Below are 20735 nucleotides of genomic sequence, written 5' to 3'. Positions count from 1 at the left end.
AAATTTAATTTATTCAAACTACGCATTACTGCTATAAAAAGCTATTTATCATAAAACAAACACTTGTTTGAAAACTTTAGATTCCTTATATAATCGCGTCATTATTCTTAATCCTGTCATTCATATTTCGAAAGTTAATATCAAATTAGTTTGTAAAGTCTTTCTTGCAAAGTTTTTTAATAGAATCAGAAAATTCACAAAAGGATAAAAGTTCAGATTTGATTTAAATTTATGCTCACTTGTACGCATTCTTTGACACATAATTGAATTTGGGAACAATGTAAATATAGCCAGAGTGTCGGATGATCGAATGCAAACATGTGAAAATGAGCTCGCAAAGTGGAGAGAAAATTGTTTAATATATTGTTGCGATATTACATTTTTGAACGAAAATTCACACGTTAAAATATTATGTTAAAAAGAAAACAAGTAAATTAAATTAGAGAATTATTTATAACGCACGAATAAAATACACAGGACATTAAAGTAACAATTAAACACGTACTAAATTAATCAAATACATTAATTTTAAAAACATTGATATACAAAAATTATTATATTTAAGAATTATCTTTTTTATAACACAAAATACAATTTACAAATAGGTATCTAAAATAATAAAAAAATATCATGGGGTCACGATCACATTTTTTCAATTCTTTGATATAATTTTACTAGACACTAAAATATGTACCTAAAAATAAAAACAAAAATCATAATTGAATGGAATATTTTTAATAAATCCAGTTTCTAAGATTTTTTAACCTCATTTACTTTAGCTCTTAAGTGTTAATTACCAGCTAGAGAGCTCTTCTATACCGCGAAAGAGTTTTATTCAAAATTAAGTTCTTGCAATACGAAAACATTATGAATTTCTTATGGTACCCGACTCTGGGGAAAAAATACGCAATCTTTGAATTTATAAGGGTTCAGTGCAATTCGGTCTGTTTTACGATTACTATAGGAGAGCAAATTAAATACATATTTAATGGGAGGATTCGGTTTTGTATGCAAAATAAATGGATCTTGACCTGTTTTTAGTAGAAAGGAAATATTGATTTACTAACGAGGAACGGCTGAAGCGAAGACTGGCTTTGTATGATATTTAAATCACATATTCTTGATTGTAAACACTGTCACAGATAACACGCAAATAATTAATTCTACATTAATTCAACAGCCCAAAATAAATTATTTGTATAGAACATGTGTTATTAATTTATTATTAGTTCATGTGTTATTCTGATGTGTAAGTTATTAACTTATAAAAGCTTCATCAAAATCCATAGAGCATTTATTTTGTGAAAGAGTAACAAACATACCATCAAACAACTGTAAACATCCATCCTCATTTACTTTCGCATTTATAATACTAAAAAAATTTATTTATTTATTTATATACAACCATTCCTACCATTACAGTTACCCAATGCGATAGGGAGGTCAAATTTACAATACAATTTGTTCATTAATACAAAAAAAATATAACATTAATTAAGATTATAATATACAACCGCTACAATTATGTTTGATACTCTAGTGACTAGTCAAATATTATAATGATTAATACATATAAAGCTGAATAATATATATTTTTTAACAATGTCAAATTTAAAACATTTTCAAATAAAAGTTAAAAACTAAATTTAATACAAAAACGCAATATTAGTATAATATAACAGTATCACTACATTGATTTAAATACACTTTATATACAGTTTTAGCACGTTTTAGATAATGTCCAATAATTGAAAACATAACATTCCAAAATAAAATTCATTTTCACATCCAATATTAAAATAATAATAATAAAACAATAAAAATACATCAATTTAAATAAAGCCACTTCTCGACAATTTAAATAAATTGTAATATCTAACACTGATTTTAGGACTAGGAGTAAGCAATCAAATTTAAAATAATCTTTGTCAATTCACTCAAATTATTTGAAAAAATGTCCGACTTATTGTGCACCTCATTGACAACATGGATAGCCTTTGTCAAAGGGGCTCTAGACAGTAAATTAGTTCTGGCCTGGGGAACAAGTAAAAGTGGTGGGCTTCGACGTTTCCATACATATGCGTCCGGTACACAGAAACTAATGCTTCGTAAAACTTGCGGGTTCTGGTCTTTGCCCCGTAGTATACGTATCAGTATCAGTGCTTCGCACTTTTAAATCATAATATCCTACCATTCCGAGAACAAAATCAATTATTTATCCTAGTTTCAGATAAACGCTTCAGACCAATCACTCAATCATGTTATAACTGGATTAGTGCACACTTTGATGAACCGAAAACCACTAATATTGAAACTCGTGTAAAATCACCACGGACAATCTGTGTCAAGACATCGGCTCCCGTTTATTTTGCATGGCAACTTTGGTTCAAATTCTGTAAAGTGGCGCTAAGTGCGGTACGGACAGTTAATGCACTTATTTATGTAGGGTAAACATTTAGACGATATTGTTTTCTTGTTATTTAACATATAGTATACTAGATTTCCGCCCGCGGCTTCGCCCGCGTTTTCAAAGGAAAACCCGCATAGTTCCCGTTCCCGTGGGATTTCCGGGATAAAACCTATCCTATGTGTTAATCCAAGTTACCCTCTATATGTTTGCTAAATTTCATTGTAATCGGTTCAGTAGTTTTTACGTGAAAGAGTAACAAACATCCATACATCCATACATCCATACATCCATACATCCATACATCCAAACAAACTTTCGCCTTTATAATAGTATTAAGATAAGTGAAAACTTCCGTTTTTCTATTTCGTATTCAGGCTTGGTTTAAATTTAGTTAAAATTAATGATATATGCCATGAATCGATTCAAAATAACAACATAATAAGAACAAGAACAGCACTGAATTTAAAAAACCGGCCAAGTGCGAGTCGGGCTCGCGCACAAAGGGTTCCGTAGCAGCAAATATAATAAATTACAGTTAAATCAACCTATCTCAAAAACTATAAGAGATACTTTGATCAAACCAAAAATCGTTGAAAGAGTTAATTAGCATGCATCACCTCTATTTTTTTTAGAATTTTATACCCCGTAGTTATAAAAATAGAGGGGGGGGGACATACTTTTTACGACTTTGAGAGCTGATATCTCAAAAACCGTTCACTTTAAGAAAAATGTTTTTTAGAAAACTTTATATCATTTTAAAAGACCTTTCCATTGATACCCCACACGGGTATGTACATCGAAAAAAAAAATTTCATCCCTCAGTTACATGTACCCCCAATTCTTTTTTTTACTATTTAGTGTCATATTTTTGTAGCGGTTCATACAACACATATTCCCATCAAATTTCATCACTGTAGTACTTATAGTTTCCGAGTAAATCGGCTGTGACAGACGGACAGACGGACAGACGGACAGACGGACATGACGAAACTATAAGGGTTCCGTTTTTGCCATTTTGGCTACGGAACCCTAAAAAAATCTTTAATAAAAAAAATGAATCATGCATCATCGCTGTTTTGAAGACTTTGACATATTAATTTCAAAATTAGTGAAACTTTACCTGAAAAAATAACGATAAGCTTCAAAGACAGGCTAGTTACCTATACACTTAATTTTACTTCAAACTTCGAATAATACGGAATCAATCACATCTTATTTTTAATTAAAGCCGTCTCCAAATTCAATACAAAATGAAAATTTTCCCATTTTCCATGTTCATTAATAACTTCTCGAGATTGCAATTTTTCCAAGAAAGGCAATCAATCACTGTGTATTTTGTATTCGTTAAATTAATCGTTGTAATTAAATATAAATGTAACTCTTGTTAATGAAGCCTCTTTGATGTAGTAAAAATTGATGGTTATGCGTGATTGATGTACTAAACCTTGAATATTTATGGAAACATAAATTATAGACTAACTGCACGATTAGAGGCGTATTTTTTAACATTTTTCTATACTAGCTTGTGTATTGCGTCACCTGGCAAAGTGTAAAATTCTGAAAATAACAACAAAACTTAACAAATATCTTGGTACCTACATATGAAATTTACCAAAGCAAACTACGAAAAACAAACGGTTTGAGCTTGCTCTACTTTTAACATATAAATGTGAAATCCATACTAATATTATAAATGCGAAAGTAACTCTGTCTGTATGTCTGTTACTCAATCACGCCTTAACTGCTGAACCAATTTGCATGAAATTAGGTATAGAGATATTTTGATACCCGAGAAAGGACATAGGATAGGTTTTATCCCGGAAATCCCACGGGAACGGGAACTATGCGGGTTTTTCTTTGACTGCGCGGGCGATGCCGCGGGTGGAAAGCTAGTTAAATATAACGTCAAAGTCTCAGCACAATATCTCGGTCAATCAACTGCATTAGAACGCAAAAATAACTCAAATGAAAACTTTAAAACGCCACATTACCTTCGATTTACGTAGAACCAATACAAAGTTTGCGCATGTTTAAACTTCATTAGTTGGCAGTTAACGGAGCAATCATGACGTCAGCGTTTTCAACTAAAATTCAGAGTTAATTAAATTTCATTTGCTCGCCTAATGTTTGGAAATTGTAGTCACAAAATAACAATGCATTTGCAATAGCGGAAGGTTCACGCTGATTTGGTGGTTTATGACCACTAAATTATTATTAGTGGGTATAGTTTCGCAAATTTTGACAAATTACTTTAATCGTAGAGGCTATGATGTATCTATTACAATGTTTGTAGCCTCCACTTTCGTCAAATTCAATTTAGCTTAAACTGAAAATTCTTTTAAGAAATTACATAATATTTACAAAGTATACACTATAATCAGTCGGTGACTAGATTAACGGTTCGAATGTATTAAACAAATTAACAAAGTTTATTAAACAACGTTTTATATCTCCATTTTAATTTAAGCAATCCGCGTTCTCCGCTCTATCGAGTTTTACAATGCATTTCATTACGTCGATTTCATGCTCCGATCTACCACGCCTGCAATCACGATACGATCAGACTAAATGACCTATACGCTTAATATGGTCGTTAATAAACTCACCTTTATCCTCATTTGTGCATTATTGGTGAAAAAAATCAATATGAAACAAATAACTTTAAAGAATATAGATTTTATATCGAACGGCAAGCCTGTTGGGTTAACTGTTGAAGAAAATTCTGTTAATTCAAATAACAAAGATGATGCTACGGAAAATAAACCAAGAAAGCCTAGTGATGATGTGAATCTTTTCGAAGGATCTGGTGAAAATTTTAAAGTTTTTGTGCATGATAGTAAAACAGAAGAAAATGAAGCAAATATAGATAACTATATATCTGATATTGAAAGTGTAATAAATAAAAAGAACATTGAAGACAGCAATCAGAAAAACAACGCCTCGTTTATGAAAGTGAAGGAGTTACTCAAAAATATCAAGAAAATGTTGAAAAAGGATGACAAAACCATAAAAAATGATAATTTCAAATCTTATGTGCCGATAAGTGACGATTTAGAGGACATTAGAATGAAAGGTGCGGCTAGAAGCAATATGTTTAACAGTGGATTGAATATAATCAACAATTATGAAGGCAAGAGTTTCCTAGATATCCTTTAGTTTTATAAATTTTAACGAAGATTGTTGTTATTTTTTTATTTTGTAATTAAATGATTGAAATAAAGATGTAACTGTTGTTAATGTTAGTTTAATTTCATAGAAATAACTCGGTTAATCGAGGAATAACCGATACATTCGTTTAAATTGTATAAGTGATTCGTTTAATATGTGAGCACTGGCGCAATTTGTATCTTTCATAAAACTATACTAAACAATGGTTCCCAAACTAAAAGAGTTCTTTAGAACAAGAATTTATTAAGAATAACAACTGCTTTAATAAATAACAGACTCCAGAAAAGTTGCAGACAAAACAGAAGTACTCCATTCTATCCAGTAAAGAACTGTGAAAGTTTTGTAAAACGATTTGAAAAGCAAGCGTTCAGATATCAATTTGTCAGATAAAGTATCGGAGAGCGAACAATAGAACCGATTGAGGGCTCTCCATCGATGGATTGATCAGTTTTTGCTAGAAGTTTTCTGCTTCTTTATTAGTGTTGACCTGACCCAACAAACGTCTCAACATTATGTTGAGATGGTCGGTAAGTATTTTTAAACCTACGCGTCTGTGTCATATTCCTTAATTGTTTCATGGAGACCTCCTGACGATAAGAAAAACAACGTTTTCTTATAACATTATGTTGGGATGGTCGGTAATGTTAAGATGGTCTGTAAGTATTTTAAAACCTAATTTCATCCTCCTTAATTGTTTTATGGAAACCTCCTGACAATAAGAAAAACAACATTTTCTTATAACATTATGTTGAGATGGTCGGTAATGTTAAGATGGTCTGTAAGTATTTTAAAACCTTCTTTCACATTTCTTAATTGTTTTATGGAAACCTCCTGACAATAAGAAAAACAAAATATAAGAACGAGCTAAATCGATTCAGCTGTTCACGCGTTATGCCATGACAGATGGAAATAGATAATATTTTTATAGATAGATGATTCATAGCGCTCTTTTGGTAGACGTATTGATTCGTGTAAGTGAAGAAAAAGGTCACTGAGTCATGGCTGTTAGAATATACATTAGTTCTCCTTACTACTTCATAATGCTAAAGAATCTAGACGATGGACTAATGGTTACTTTTATATTGACTAAAATTTATTTGAATAAAAGCTCTCCAAATAACCAGGTTGAGAATAATAGAATGTTTTGTATTTTTTTATATTTTAGTAGTCTCTAGACGGTAATGCAAGCATGACATGCGTTTAAATGAATTGTCATGCTGCATGAATGAGCAAAAAAGCTGATCATATTATCTATGGACTACTTAAACGATCTTGCTGAAGCCTGAATGTCAGTCTAACTTGCAGGATAGAAAACGGAAAGTTTAATCAATCAGCTACCAGCACGTAGTTTGCATGACATTCATTTCAATCATTTATATAACCGATCATTCAAGCATGACACCGCGTAACGCATGTCATGCTGTTTTAGGGCCGGCGCCCACTGCCGGCACGGCGTGGCATGGCAGGGCAGAGGATTTTATTACTAATGAAGTTATTTTGAATCTTATTTCAATCAGTTTAGAATTCAAGTTACTTTATTTCGATGCCACGATGCCGCGACGTATCGCAGGATGCTGCAGCATGACGCGGCACGCCGCAGGATGCGGCGGCATGACGTGTCTTGCTTTGGGGTCGAGGAATTATGATTGCTAGCTAGTTGAAATAAGGTTGAAACTTATGCAGCATTAGTGGGGCTTTTAGCAGGATGCCACGGCATGCCGCGGGATGCCATTGCACGCCGCGGGATGCTCTGCCGTGCCATGCCGTGCCGTGCCGGCAGTGGGCGCCGGCCCTTATCGTCTAGAGACGACTTTATAAATTTTAATTAACACTATGAAACTATAACTTACACGTGAGAATATTATATCCACATTATATCTATCGTAATACCATTAAATATACATTAAAATATAACGGTAACTGGAAAGGACAAAATTCACTGGAAAATATTTCATAGGTGGAAATATTAAAAATTGTCAGATCTTCAATTTAAATAGCAGGAATTCACTGAATATTTCGCTTCTTCAATTTAAATGTTCACTCATGCTTTCACTTTAATAAAACCTGTGCTTCCTTTAAAAATAGGATAAAAATCAAGGGGCCAAGAATAAAATAGAAATATAAGTTAATATCAAAATTGAATTGGTAAAATTATTTATTGAGCACATCCTTGTAAAACTAATCAGGCTACCTTAGTACTTCTAGACTTATAGTCGTTCTTAGATTTTCGGAAATATCAGTTCCCATGTAACAGGTCCTATTAAAATAACATTTTTTTAATCTTCAAAACCGTATTCAATTTGAGATAGTTATATTAGGTAGGTGCCTACTAATTCAAATGCTCCAGTAATTAATTTACTTTGTAATAAATAAACTTAATAAATAACATTGAAGTAGCGTTTTTATATCAAATATTTCCCATTATCATTCGCTCTCTATCACTCATTATTTTAAAAACTCGCACGTTCAAGTTATATGACAAAGCGAACAGAAAATTAAATGCAACGTTTTAAGCAACGTACGAGAGGATCATACTAGCTCGTTACACGCATCGCAAAACCAAAACAAAAGCAATTTCACAATCTGCCGAATCACAAAATTTCATACAAAACTGAACACTGGAGTAACTGCATGCATTCTGGGAAAATCTCTAAAAACCTAAAGTCCTGTACACAATACGAGACGGCTTTGTTCAGAAGCTATTGTCCTCGGTGTACACTGTCCGAATTTCTAGCGAACACGCTTGACCTTACCGTAAAGGGAAGATTTTCTATTTATTGTAATGTTACAGGAATTTCTGGCGCGAAATAAAATGTAGAAAGCCTATCGAGTAAGCCAAATCTCCTGAGATATCGTGTGTATATTTTTATATTAAGGTTTTTGTATTTTGTTGGTTAAGATATCCTAAGAGATGTATAACAGAAGATCAAGGGTCACGTAGGTTTTTTCTTTTATCATATTTATCTATTACAAGCGGTCCGCCCCGGCTTCGCCCGTGGTACATATTTACGTTTTCTATACATAAAAACCATCCTCGTACTTCAAGGAATATAATAAAAAAAGAATTATCTAAATCGGTTCAGCCGTTCTCGAGTTATGCGCTTACCAACACATTTTGCGATTCATTTTTATATATAAGAAGATAAGATATCGTTTACATTTCGCGTTTTACCCTTTCAAATATATTCACTCTTAGCCCCAGTTGCATAGAATTGTCTTGTAATTGGCTTGCCAATAAAGAAAACTTTTCCGGACTCAAAATGATTCAAAGCCAGGCCAGCATTGGGATGCATTCGCGGTTTGAGCTGAATCATGAATATGTACGTTACGTTGGTCTATTTTTAGCTCTGCGGTGATTTGTGGAGTCTGAATTGTTAACGGTATTGAAGCTAACTAGGTTTGTCTTATGGAAGGTTTTATGCTAACTTCGTTTGACTGTTGTTATTCCGGGACTCATGTTTCTATTTGGAGTAAATTGATTATTGTTTTAAAACTTTCATTTTTGTAATTTTCGATATAAAAGTAACTAACATCTACTGTTTCTTTTTTCTTGTGAATTAATTACTTATTTTTTTTATTATTTTTTTTATTATTATTGGAATTATTCTTACAAATTATTACAATAACTTAAGTCTAAGTCCCACAAAACTGCACATGCAGTTTGACTGTGGGATCAAGCCTATAACTAAATATATTATATAAAATATCTTTATATCTATCTATAACTAAATATATTATATCATATTATTATCTGTTATAAAATATAATATTAAGTGAATAGGTATATCTATTTATGAGCTTGTGTTTTAGCATTCTATTGACTGAAGAAGGTGTTTCCTTAATAATCTTTTAAATTTGTGAATATTTGCTTCTGTTCGTATGTACTCTGGTAAGCTATTGAGAAAATATGGTAAACGTTTATCTAGAGTTCGATCTCCAAAATAATTGTTGACTCTAGGTACTTCATATTTTCCTGAGGTCACTGACCTCGTTGTATGATTGGTATTTAACAGATTAAGAGAAGGAATAGAGCTATGGTTGTTTACAGCAAGAAGATATTTGTGCTTAAGGCTGACTGGAAGAATATTACAAAATTTAAATAGCATTCTATAGTTATGTTTATATTTATGTTTTATTTTTTTACTCACCAAGAGTTTTAAGAATCTAATTTGCATATTTTCTAATTTGTTTAAGTTAGTTTTAGTAGTAAGTCCATAACAATCAAGAGAATAACTAAGTATTGAATCCACAAGGGCCATGTACAGACATTTTAAAGTCTTTATAGGAACTTTGTAACTTATATGATAGAATTTACCTAACAATACTTTTAATTTATCATATATATAGTCTATATGTGTAGTCCAAGAAAAATGTTCATCTACCCTCATGCCCAGATATGTGACAGTTTTCACGCGTTCAATCGGTTTACAAATACAATTTTTAAATTGATTATGGATGCATTCAAAAGTGTGGGTGAACATGGAATGTGTTTGACTGAGAGGTAGGTATGGTGAATGTACGATTAGAAGCTTAGTTTTATCAGTATTTAAGACTATTCCATTGTCATGTGACCATTTGACTACTGCATCTATATCAGTCTGTACGAGCCGGCAGGTCTCCGTGAGGTCCGTACCCGCGCGCATGGCACATAAGTCGTCTGCGAACATGTGTGCTGAACAATGTTTCAATACACCACACAGACTGTTTACGTGCATAAGATAGCACACAGGCCCGCAGCCTGAACCTTGAGGGACTCCGCACTGAACCGCTTTCCCGTCACTGAAAGTGTCCTCTATTCGAACTTTAAAAGATCGTGATGTAAGATAGTCACGGAACCAATTGTTAAGGGGCTCTACGACCCCGCACTCCTCCATTGCGTTTAAAAGGGTATTCGTTTCTAAAGTGTCAAACGCCTTTTTAAAATCGAATAACACTGTTACAACAAAGTTTTTATTATGAAGGTGAGAATTTATTTCGTTTGTAAAGTTAGATAATAAGGTGTTTGTACTTTTTCCTTTTTGAAATCCGTGTTGACATGAATTTAATATACTGTTTTTTTGAAGATAATTACTGAGTTGATTAATAATACATTTTTCTATAATTTTGTCTACACTAGATAATATAGCAATGGGTCTGTAATTAGAGTAATTATTACGGGTTCCTTTTTTGAAAACTGGTCTAACTATTGCTTCTTTTAACTTGTTTGGGAATATATGTTGTTTTATTGACATATTAATTAATCTCGCAATGACTGGGCTTATTTGGTTCACTACAATCTTAAGATCAGACATGCGCACTAAATCACTACCTGGTGCCTTATTGATGTTCATATTACTTATAACTTTTTTAACTTGTGTTTCGCTAACAGGTTGTAATCTCATGCAAACGTCTGCCTTTTTTACATAGTCCTTCCTATCGAGCCAGACATCATTACATGAATGTTTTATTTGGGAAATTTCGTCTGTAAAAGTATTTGAAAAGTTATTACATATTTCTTTGGTACTACCCTGTTTACTCATATTGTTAAGTATGAAACTATCTAGACTAGATCTTTCTTTCCCCATTAACATATTTATTCTTTCCCACAGTTTTTTTATATTTCTATTACAGTCTAATATACTCTGTCTGTCGTATTCATTTCTACATCTATTTATAGTTTTTGTACATTTATTCCTGTATTTAGTGTATTCAAGTCTTTTTAACATATTTTTTGGTTCGTTACTCCATATTTTAAATAGTCTATCTCTTTCTAGTAGCATTTTCTTTAAATTACAATTTATCCATGTTTTATTATTTCTATTGCTAGGCCTTATTATTTTAGTCTTATAAGAGTCGTTATATATATTATTAAATAACTTAGAAAACTCGTTATACAATTTTAAAGGACACGAAATAGTCATTAAGTGACTAAAATCAGTAGACAATAGTTTATCCCTTACTAGACGGTTGTCAAGAACGCGCCGGCGCACAGGTGCGAGGGGCCTCGACAGGGTGGAGGCCTCGTATCGCGCGGCGGAGGCACGGTTCCATTGTATCGATGCAGCTACATAATAATGATCCGATATTTTATGTTCAATAACAGCAGAGTTGATAGTACTCGTAATAGGTACTCGTGTGTAAATGTGATCTAAGCAAGATTCGACAATTTTTTCTGATACAATTTCTTTACGCGTTACTTTATCGATGCACTTAGTGAAACCAAACTCTGACATTATGGTCTCGTATTCAATGACATGATTATTTTCTTTGTTTAACAAATTAATATTTATATCCCCGCAGATTATTATGTTCTCTTTGCTCGGAAAAGATTCAAGTAATGTATGTAAGTCTTCAAGAAAATGTACAATTTTATCCTGTCTTTTAATTTTTGGCGGCCTATAAATACCTATTACGTGCAATATCTCGTCGTTATGGTGCAGTACAATGGGAACGCACTCCGCCGCTCGCATGGTAATAGCGCGCGCTCGGTTGTCAACCTGTGCGCGGAGCCCTTCCCGCGAATACACCAACACGCCCCCCCCGCTACGTCCCTCACGAGTATAACTATTTATATTAAAACCTTTTATATTATAAAAACTTAACATAGAAAAGTTTATATTTGGTTCGGTTACAATCAGTATATCGATATGGTTTAAGTAACTTTCCAGCGTTAGTAGAAGTTCACTAAAGTTTTTCTTCATTGAGCGAATATTGACATGCAACAAACATATTTTATCTTTGCTATTGTAGGTATTTTGTATGGTAGATATCCATGTATCAAAACTATTTACTTTAACGGCGTTTATTGAATCCTCAGATATGGATTCGATATTATTTAGAAGGGTCATTATAATGGTGAATTTATACAATTTAAATCAGAATAATTAGTAATTTGTGATTAGGTAACTAAATACCTATATATACTAACGCATTAACCTACTTATTTTTGAGTAAATCACGTATGTCAGATTCGGATCTCAACCATGAGGACTTGTCGCCTTCAGCCTTTTTTACGAGTACTTTCCCGTTGACCACCCATATGTATTTGTAGGACCCGGTGAGCTGCTTCTTCGTATTCCATAGTAGAGATCGTGTGGCTTTAGTTAGATCTTCGTTTATGTAAACTTTATTCAGTTTTGTTCCTCCTGTTACCATGCTGCTGTTAACCTCGGAGAGTTTGCGGCGCTGAGCCAGCCAGTTGTCACGGGTGCCAGTTCCAGAGGTCCTGAAGCCCACGGTGATGGGGGCTGGTTTATCATCCTGCTGCTTTCGCTGCGGGCCTCGCTTCACCCATTCGATATCGTCACAGCTAACATCTAATAGTTTTCCTATTTTATTAACTACTTCCTTTACGTTCTCACCTGGCACCTGCTCAATTCCTACAATCTCTAAATTGTGTTTTCGCGTATTTTGTTCAATTTCGTGAACTTTTTGTTCTAAGGCAATGTTACACTTTTCTAGATATACGCATTTATTGGAAATTGATGTTACTGTTTTTTCAAGTTTATTAATTTTTGCATTCGACATTTCCTGCTCCGCTAATAAGGTATCGTATTTCTCCGACAACATACTCATGCTTTGTTTTATGTCATCCAAATGCTTTTTCAATCCGGGTATAACGCTAACTTTTTTCTGTATGTCCTTTAGGATTTGCTGAAGGCCCTGTTGTACTTCTTCTCCCTCCTCATCTTCGGACTCGTCTTCTTCGCAATTGTTGCAAAATATGCGGTTTTTGCCGGCTTTTAGATCGGCTGCTAGACCCTTTACACATCCTTTGTGAAAAGTACCTTGACAGAGGCCTTGACACACGAAATGAGCTCCTTTTTTAGATAGAGTTTTTTTACACTTTTGACACTCCATAGTATATAATTTTAAACACGATAAACACTAACTCGAGACGACTATTTATATACACTAGACTGCACGATCGTCGCAATAGTCCTGCACGAATTTTTATTTGAAAACTTTACATACTTTCGTAAAACAATTTCGTAAAAGTTAAATGCGGTAACGGACGCGACGTGCGACACGACCACCCGGCGCAACGGCTAACAAATAGGATATTAAATACGTAACTTCTGGAATATTGGGCTGAAATATGTTCCTATAAATGAACTTAAACCTGAATAACTATTCGAAGGTCTCAAAGATAAATAATAACACAAAACCTATGGAGGTATGAAACTCCACACAATATAGGACACTGCTCTCAGCACAATGGCTCGTCATATAAAATAACAATTTTACAGCTACACTGAATGGCCACAATTGATTTCTGGAGCGAATCCAACAGCGGAAGTAGATTTGGCCATTGTTTCACCGTATTGTTTTGTTTGGCATTGAACTTATTGTTTCTTATCAATTTATAAAATATTTTTCTCTGTTAATCTTTCTGGAAGGTTCACTGTTGTGGAACTTTACGGAATAGTTATGTTTTGTTTTTGTGGAATTTTCCGATACCATAGAGTTTAGATTATTATTCATCATTTAGTATTTTTTTTGTAAAAAATAGGTAATATCTACTTAACTCTTACATATATGATTATATCATCTGTCTTACTAAGGAAATTATTTACAAAAGGACCAGGTGCATGGTTTTAAGATTAGGTACCTACACGGTGTTAATGATAATACATATGTCAAGCTACGTGAATACAACTATTACCGAAGACGAATTATTTCATTACCAATTTAACTATAGAATTAGGTGTACATAGACCAGAACTCAATTAATTGCTGCATTAATTAAAGCCAAAGCATTGAAATTCCATACGCGTTTCTTTAATTAATAAAGTTATTTATATCTTTGAAGATATAATAATATGTATCAATACAAACTATTAAATAGTAATAAAAGCTTCAACGTTATTTTTTCCACTTATTGTGAAACGTAGGTTTTCTCATCACTATCACTACATAGTATAAAACAAAGTCGCTTTCCCTGTCCCTATGTCCCTATGTCCCTTTGTACGCTTAAATCTTTCAAACTACGCAACGGATTTTGATGCGGTTTTTTTTAATAGATAGAGTGATTCAAGAGGAAGGTTTATATGTATAATAACATCCATTAAATAGTGGAGAAGTACTGTTATTTTTGAGGTTTCTAATGTGATGTCGTAAAAAATTACATTTTTTCCGCTTACATTGCAAACGCAGGCTGAACCCTACGAGTTTTATAAAAATAATGTACTAAATATTATACGCATTGAAAAGGTCTACAGAAAAGTCCGCGATGGTATATGTCTATCTCTTATGGATAACCCACAATAACTTTTTTTTTGTCATTTACTTTTTACGACAAATAATGGCTAATTTTCGAAGCGATTTTAACCAATACAGCATTAATCCTTAACCAATTAAATACCTTGAATACATTGTTCATTTAATATAGATCTATATGGCCCTTTACACCGTATGATTTAAGTGAATATTTTCGAAGATATTACAGATTTAAAAATTGCGGGACGTAGCGTTTGCGGCGGTACCGGCCGGCCGCCCGGCTATCTATTTTATACCCGTGCGAAGCCGGAGCGGGCCGCTATGTTTTTATATAACAACGTTCATAGTTTTTCTGTAGTGTATTTAGTATCAGCATTGCACCCGTGCGAAGCCGGGGCGGGTCGCTAGTTGTTTATAATATATTTTCTGTACTTTAAGGGTTGCCTAGTAGAGATGGCTATATTAGCATTAGGACACCTTTAGCTTATTTAAAATGTATTGTTTGCTTATTTCTAATGCAACAGAGGATTTTCTTATCACTACATAGTATAAAACAAAGTCGCTTTCCCTGTCCCTATGTCCCTATGTCCCTTTGTACGCTTAAATCTTTCAAACTACGCAACGGATTTTGATGCGGTTTTTTTTAATAGATAGAGTGATTCAAGAGGAAGGTTTATATGTATAATAACATCCATTAAATAGTGGAGAAGTACTGTTATTTTTGAGGTTTCTAATGTGATGTCGTAAAAAATTACATTTTTTCCGCTTACATTGCAAACGCAGGCTGAACCCTACGAGTTTTATAAAAATAATGTACTAAATATTATACGCATTGAAAAGGTCTACAGAAAAGTCCGCGATGGTATATGTCTATCTCTTATGGATAACCCACAATAACTTTTTTTTTGTCATTTACTTTTTACGACAAATAATGGCTAATTTTCGAAGCGATTTTAACCAATACAGCATTAATCCTTAACCAATTAAATACCTTGAATACATTGTTCATTTAATATAGATCTATATGGCCCTTTACACCGTATGATTTAAGTGAATATTTTCGAAGATATTACAGATTTAAAAATTGCGGGACGTAGCGTTTGCGGCGGTACCGGCCGGCCGCCCGGCTATCTATTTTATACCCGTGCGAAGCCGGAGCGGGCCGCTATGTTTTTATATAACAACGTTCATAGTTTTTCTGTAGTGTATTTAGTATCAGCATTGCACCCGTGCGAAGCCGGGGCGGGTCGCTAGTTGTTTATAATATATTTTCTGTACTTTAAGGGTTGCCTAGTAGAGATGGCTATATTAGCATTAGGACACCTTTAGCTTATTTAAAATGTATTGTTTGCTTATTTCTAATGCAACAGAGGATTTTCTTAGTTATTATAATTACATATCACTTATACATACTACTATTTTCAAAGAGAATACGCGATCATTCCCCTTTCAAATTGAGAAATTATCGCCCTAATTAAACGATAAAGCGTCCAATCTATTGTCATTGTAATTGCATTATTGTATTGTTTTCATTGGTGCGTGATAATGGGCCGCTCCAGGCATTGTGCCTATGTGACCTCCAATCGACTGCAAGGATTATCGTACCACGGTGTGCTAACCTGTAACGTAATAAAAGTAATTTAATCCGCATGAAAGCATTCAAGGTTGTCATCAGTATTAATTATTAAAGTATCATAATATTGCTATGTTAGTACAATGTTTATTGTTTAAGGATAATGTCACGAACGCGATCTAAAATTGTATTTTAATGTTTGAGTCATCTGGTCTAAGATCCGAATATAGGTCGACCTACACCGGCGTGAGAATAGAATGAGACCAATTTTATAATAAATGTAGTCTATTAAAAAATCTATTAAATATGGGTTGACTGAAAAAATCCTGGACAGATTTTGTTTCAACACAGTTGCTTTTAAATAGAATAATAATGCTTATAAGTTAAAAAAAAATGCTAGGTAAGTAGCGGCTTCGTAGAACAAGTAAATATATTTGTGTTACGAATTTCTTAACGTATTTTGAATTTGGTCGGATTGCAAGATGCTTATACAAAGGATTAGGGAGTCGAGTCAATATTGATATCGGAAACAAACAGAGCTTATCTCAGCTATGTATTACGAATAAATATGAGCCAGCAATATTTTGCCGAATAAATTTGAAACAATTACAAAGCGGCAATAGTAAGTTAACGCTTCGTTAATTAAAGCTAACCCTAATGGATTTGCAATTACCGCCTCCTTGATTAATCACACCCCACTTTTACATTACCGGCAAATGGTTACACCCCTTGGGCCTTGCGTGTTTGTGTAAGATGAAGTTCCGTCTCTTTGGCCCTCTTGATATATAAGCATTTGACTCGTTCGGACTATGTATATGAGGCTATAAACATAAATTATAATACATATAGAGAGGTATTTTTGTTTGTTTGTTACGATGTAACTCGATAAAAACTCGGTTTATAAATACTTTATTAATTAAAAAGGTACATCTATACTCCAATGTGTATTCATTTGAAGTTAGAAGCTGAAACTATGTGTGGCATTTGATCGATGACACACATCCTAATGCCTAAAACAGATCTTCACTGTGGATGAAAACTGTTTTACTGTTACTTACAAAACATCTATGCAAATAAGCTGTTTATGAATTGATGATCCCATAAAATAAACATTGTTTCCTTAAACAAGATGAACCATTTTAAGGATACTCCTCTCTAATCCCTCAACCAAGATGGCTCGTCACGTATCGCTTCCTGTTTTGGCTCTAATAATTAAGTTCTTCAAGGATTGTCATCATTTGGTATACAGTCGTTACTTGGATTGCCGCCAGCAAAATGTTGCCAACGTCGTGCTAAATTAGCTCCATAGTTTTATGTAATTGGGAGCCAAATAAATAGCCTTTAAATTCATATCTGATGCTCTTCAGCGGTTAGATCAAATTAAGTGGTGCTGATATGTTCATGAATTGACTTAAAAGTAGACTTAGGATTTTGTTATGTGGTTTAGTAATTTTTTTGAGGACAAGGAGAAGTTTATCGCAACTGATGAGATGAACATAATAATAATGTGTATACTTAGGCTCCGTAATAATATAAGAACTGCCATGGATATTAATTAATTCATGTAATATCCGTGCTATAAAGTGACTTATAAATTTATATCATAATCTATTTTACCCAATATTAAATTATTATAAATACCAACTCCTAAAAGCTTATTTCTAAGCTAATGAAAATTACAATTTCTCACGAGCATTGCACGCAACGAAAAATTCCTTAATATTTTCCTTATGTTCCACCTTATCGAGTCATAAAAGTAACCAGCGATCATTAATTCTTATTAGTTTTATAAGTCTTGCACACCATAAGCTTAAAAAAGAGCGTGTGTGCCGACTACACGTGTCAGAAGTGAAACTTCTTTGATGAGATTGGAGATCAAAGAAACCAAAATAGTCGCCTTACTCCATGACGTGAAGGTATTGCCATCACGTGACCTTTAAAATTTACTCTCAATGTGCCTAAAGAAGTTTCACTTCAAAAAACAAAAATAAAAAAATTTAATACTTCCTTTTTGGCCATACCTATCGGTAAAAGGCCATTAATGAAATTTAATAATTTCCCCGTGATGGAATAATTTTTTCGGCTTTGTTTCAAACTGTCGTAATTTATTGTCAAAACTTTTAATCGATTTTGGTTTAACGAGTTCAGCTTGTTGTTGGAAATGGGTTTTCTTATTTTCTATTGTAATGTACAAGTCAGGTTATTGTTAAGATGTTTTCTTTTTCATAGATATTCACGCAATAACTAGTCAAATACAATTCCAAAGATCAAACGTGTTATTTCTATACATTTTTAAAAGTACGCCTCTAAACAAATTGCGCATCTAATGCCTTCACTTGTTTTCTTTTTATAATAGAGTATGGAAAAACAAAAGCATTATACGTCACGTTATAATTGAAAGGATGAAGGATTTCCCGCCAATTTCCTTAGATCGCATCTAGAGCGGGATAGACCCACTTATCAGATTACGGCCACGACTTGCTACATCTTTTCAACGTCAAGTTTTCTTTGGCTTCTACGTGTTAAATAAATCGATTTAGAATTAAAAAATATTTACAACCTAAAACAAAGCTAAAATTGCACAACATGCTCCATCCTAGACCACGCTTGTCGCTTTCCATCAGGCGAAGCGATGGTCAAATGCTTGCCTAATCCTAACATAAAAAAAAAGAAAAAAATATTTATTCTAGATGGGATCTTTCTACAAACGAACTTGATTATATCATTTTTACCTCAAAAGTAATTGATCGCCTAAATAACTTATTTTACTATATTGTATGTGTAGTAAGTATTTATTGTTTGATAAGAGAGTTCATATTTTTATATAATTTCCACGAGTTTCATTTAGCTATGTATAAAGCTATGCTAAAGCTTTTTACGCTTATTTAGTCAAAAGGTACCTTCTAATGCGTGATTTTCATTCAACTTTAAAATATACTTCCGTGTACATTTTCATTCAATCGCGTGTTCCTAACGTACCTCATTACCGTATTTACAATTTCATAGTTCACCTCCACGGGTTCAATAATAAAATAGAAATTATGTTTTATTAATCGTGACTAGTTAATTTGCCCGAGGCGCGGCATGGGTGTGCCGGTTAGGCGCAGTTCGAGAGCTTAAATATTAACAAGCAATTAGTATGACTTTGTAAGTTATTTGAACGTATTTTTACGTAACTTGAGCTTCCAAATGTTATCATTACAGCTTGTGCATAGTATTATGCTTGTTCTGTTTATAAATGGCTCAACACAACAAAGAAACTTTGCCAATGTCCAGTGTATGAAAGGAGACAGTTTTATAATTACCATATAGGTACCATATCATAAATTAAATAATGAAGCTTGCTTAGTGTCGTTAAAATAAATTCAATAGGCTTTCGTTACAACAAGAGCGTTAATTCTTACCATATTAGAAGAAATTTCTGGAACAAATCATGACTAAAATAAAACCGGCCAAGTGCGAGTCGGGCTCGCGCACAAAGGGTTCCGTAGCAGCAAATATAATAAATTACAGTTAAATCAACCTATCTCAAAAACTATAAGAGATACTTTGATCAAACCAAAAATCGTTGAAAGAGTTAATTAGCATGCATCACCTCTATTTTTTTTAGAATTTTATACCCCGTAGTTATAAAAATAGAGGGGGGGGGACATACTTTTTACGACTTTGAGAGCTGATATCTCAAAAACCGTTCACTTTAAGAAAAATGTTTTTTAGAAAACTTTATATCATTTTAAAAGACCTTTCCATTGATACCCCACACGGGTATGTACATCGAAAAAAAAAATTTCATCCCTCAGTTACATGTATGGGGGGCCCCACCCCCAATTCTTTTTTTTACTATTTAGTGTCATATTTTTGTAGCGGTTCATACAACACATATTCCCATCAAATTTCATCACTGTAGTACTTATAGTTTCCGAGTAAATCGGCTGTGACAGACGGACAGACGGACAGACGGACAGACGGACATGACGAAACTATAAGGGTTCCGTTTTTGCCATTTTGGCTACGGAACCCTAAAAATGGGGTACTTTTTACCACACTGGATTATAAATAACGTACACGAATGCAACTAGCTTTTGAGAAATGATTTCACAGAGGAAACCTTGACAAAAACATTTGAATTACATCCAACACTTTACATACGCTCAAAGTTGGAGCTGAAAATACGAATGGAAACTTTAAACAATTTGTGCCATGAAATTTTCATGTAAGCTAATGCAACGCAACTGTGATATTCTGTAGGTGTCACGACGGGCTGAATAGAATTCAACTGTTTTACATGCTCTGACATTCTATTTACTTGTGTCATATAACATTATACTATAAGTTGAGCGTGTATATTTCAATACAATCCTTCCTACTAATAGGTATTATAAATGC

The 20735-nt window shown here is 33.4% G+C and overlaps 2 protein-coding genes and 1 pseudogene across 2 annotated transcripts in view; 2 read left to right on the top strand and 1 right to left on the bottom strand.

The window, feature by feature from the left end:
- The window catches only part of LOC149903771 (uncharacterized), a 149526-nt gene that overhangs the window by 45407 nt on the left and 83384 nt on the right, over nucleotides 1-20735 (top strand). The gene's annotated exons all lie outside the window — the stretch shown is intronic.
- LOC149903773 (uncharacterized) lies at nucleotides 4911-5566 on the top strand (annotated as a pseudogene).
- LOC149903772 (uncharacterized) lies at nucleotides 10585-13417 on the bottom strand. The gene has a single exon (XM_090108237.1). The coding sequence runs from the start codon at nucleotides 13415-13417 to the stop codon at nucleotides 12494-12496; it is 924 nt and encodes a 307-aa protein (XP_089964363.1). The 3' UTR covers nucleotides 10585-12493.

The sequence above is a fragment of the Colias eurytheme genome, chromosome 12, assembly GCF_061535395.1.
Source record: "Colias eurytheme isolate Ceu_HAF_F1 chromosome 12, ilColEury1 Martin Lab GWU primary, whole genome shotgun sequence".
Taxonomy (NCBI): Eukaryota; Metazoa; Arthropoda; class Insecta; order Lepidoptera; family Pieridae; genus Colias; species Colias eurytheme.
This window is presented reverse-complemented; position numbering and strand designations above follow the sequence as displayed.

Excerpts from the sequence above, each read along its gene's own strand:
- LOC149903772 (XM_090108237.1), bottom strand. The coding sequence starts at position 13,417 with ATGGAGTGTCAAAAGTGTAAAAAAACTCTATCTAAAAAAGGAGCTCAT.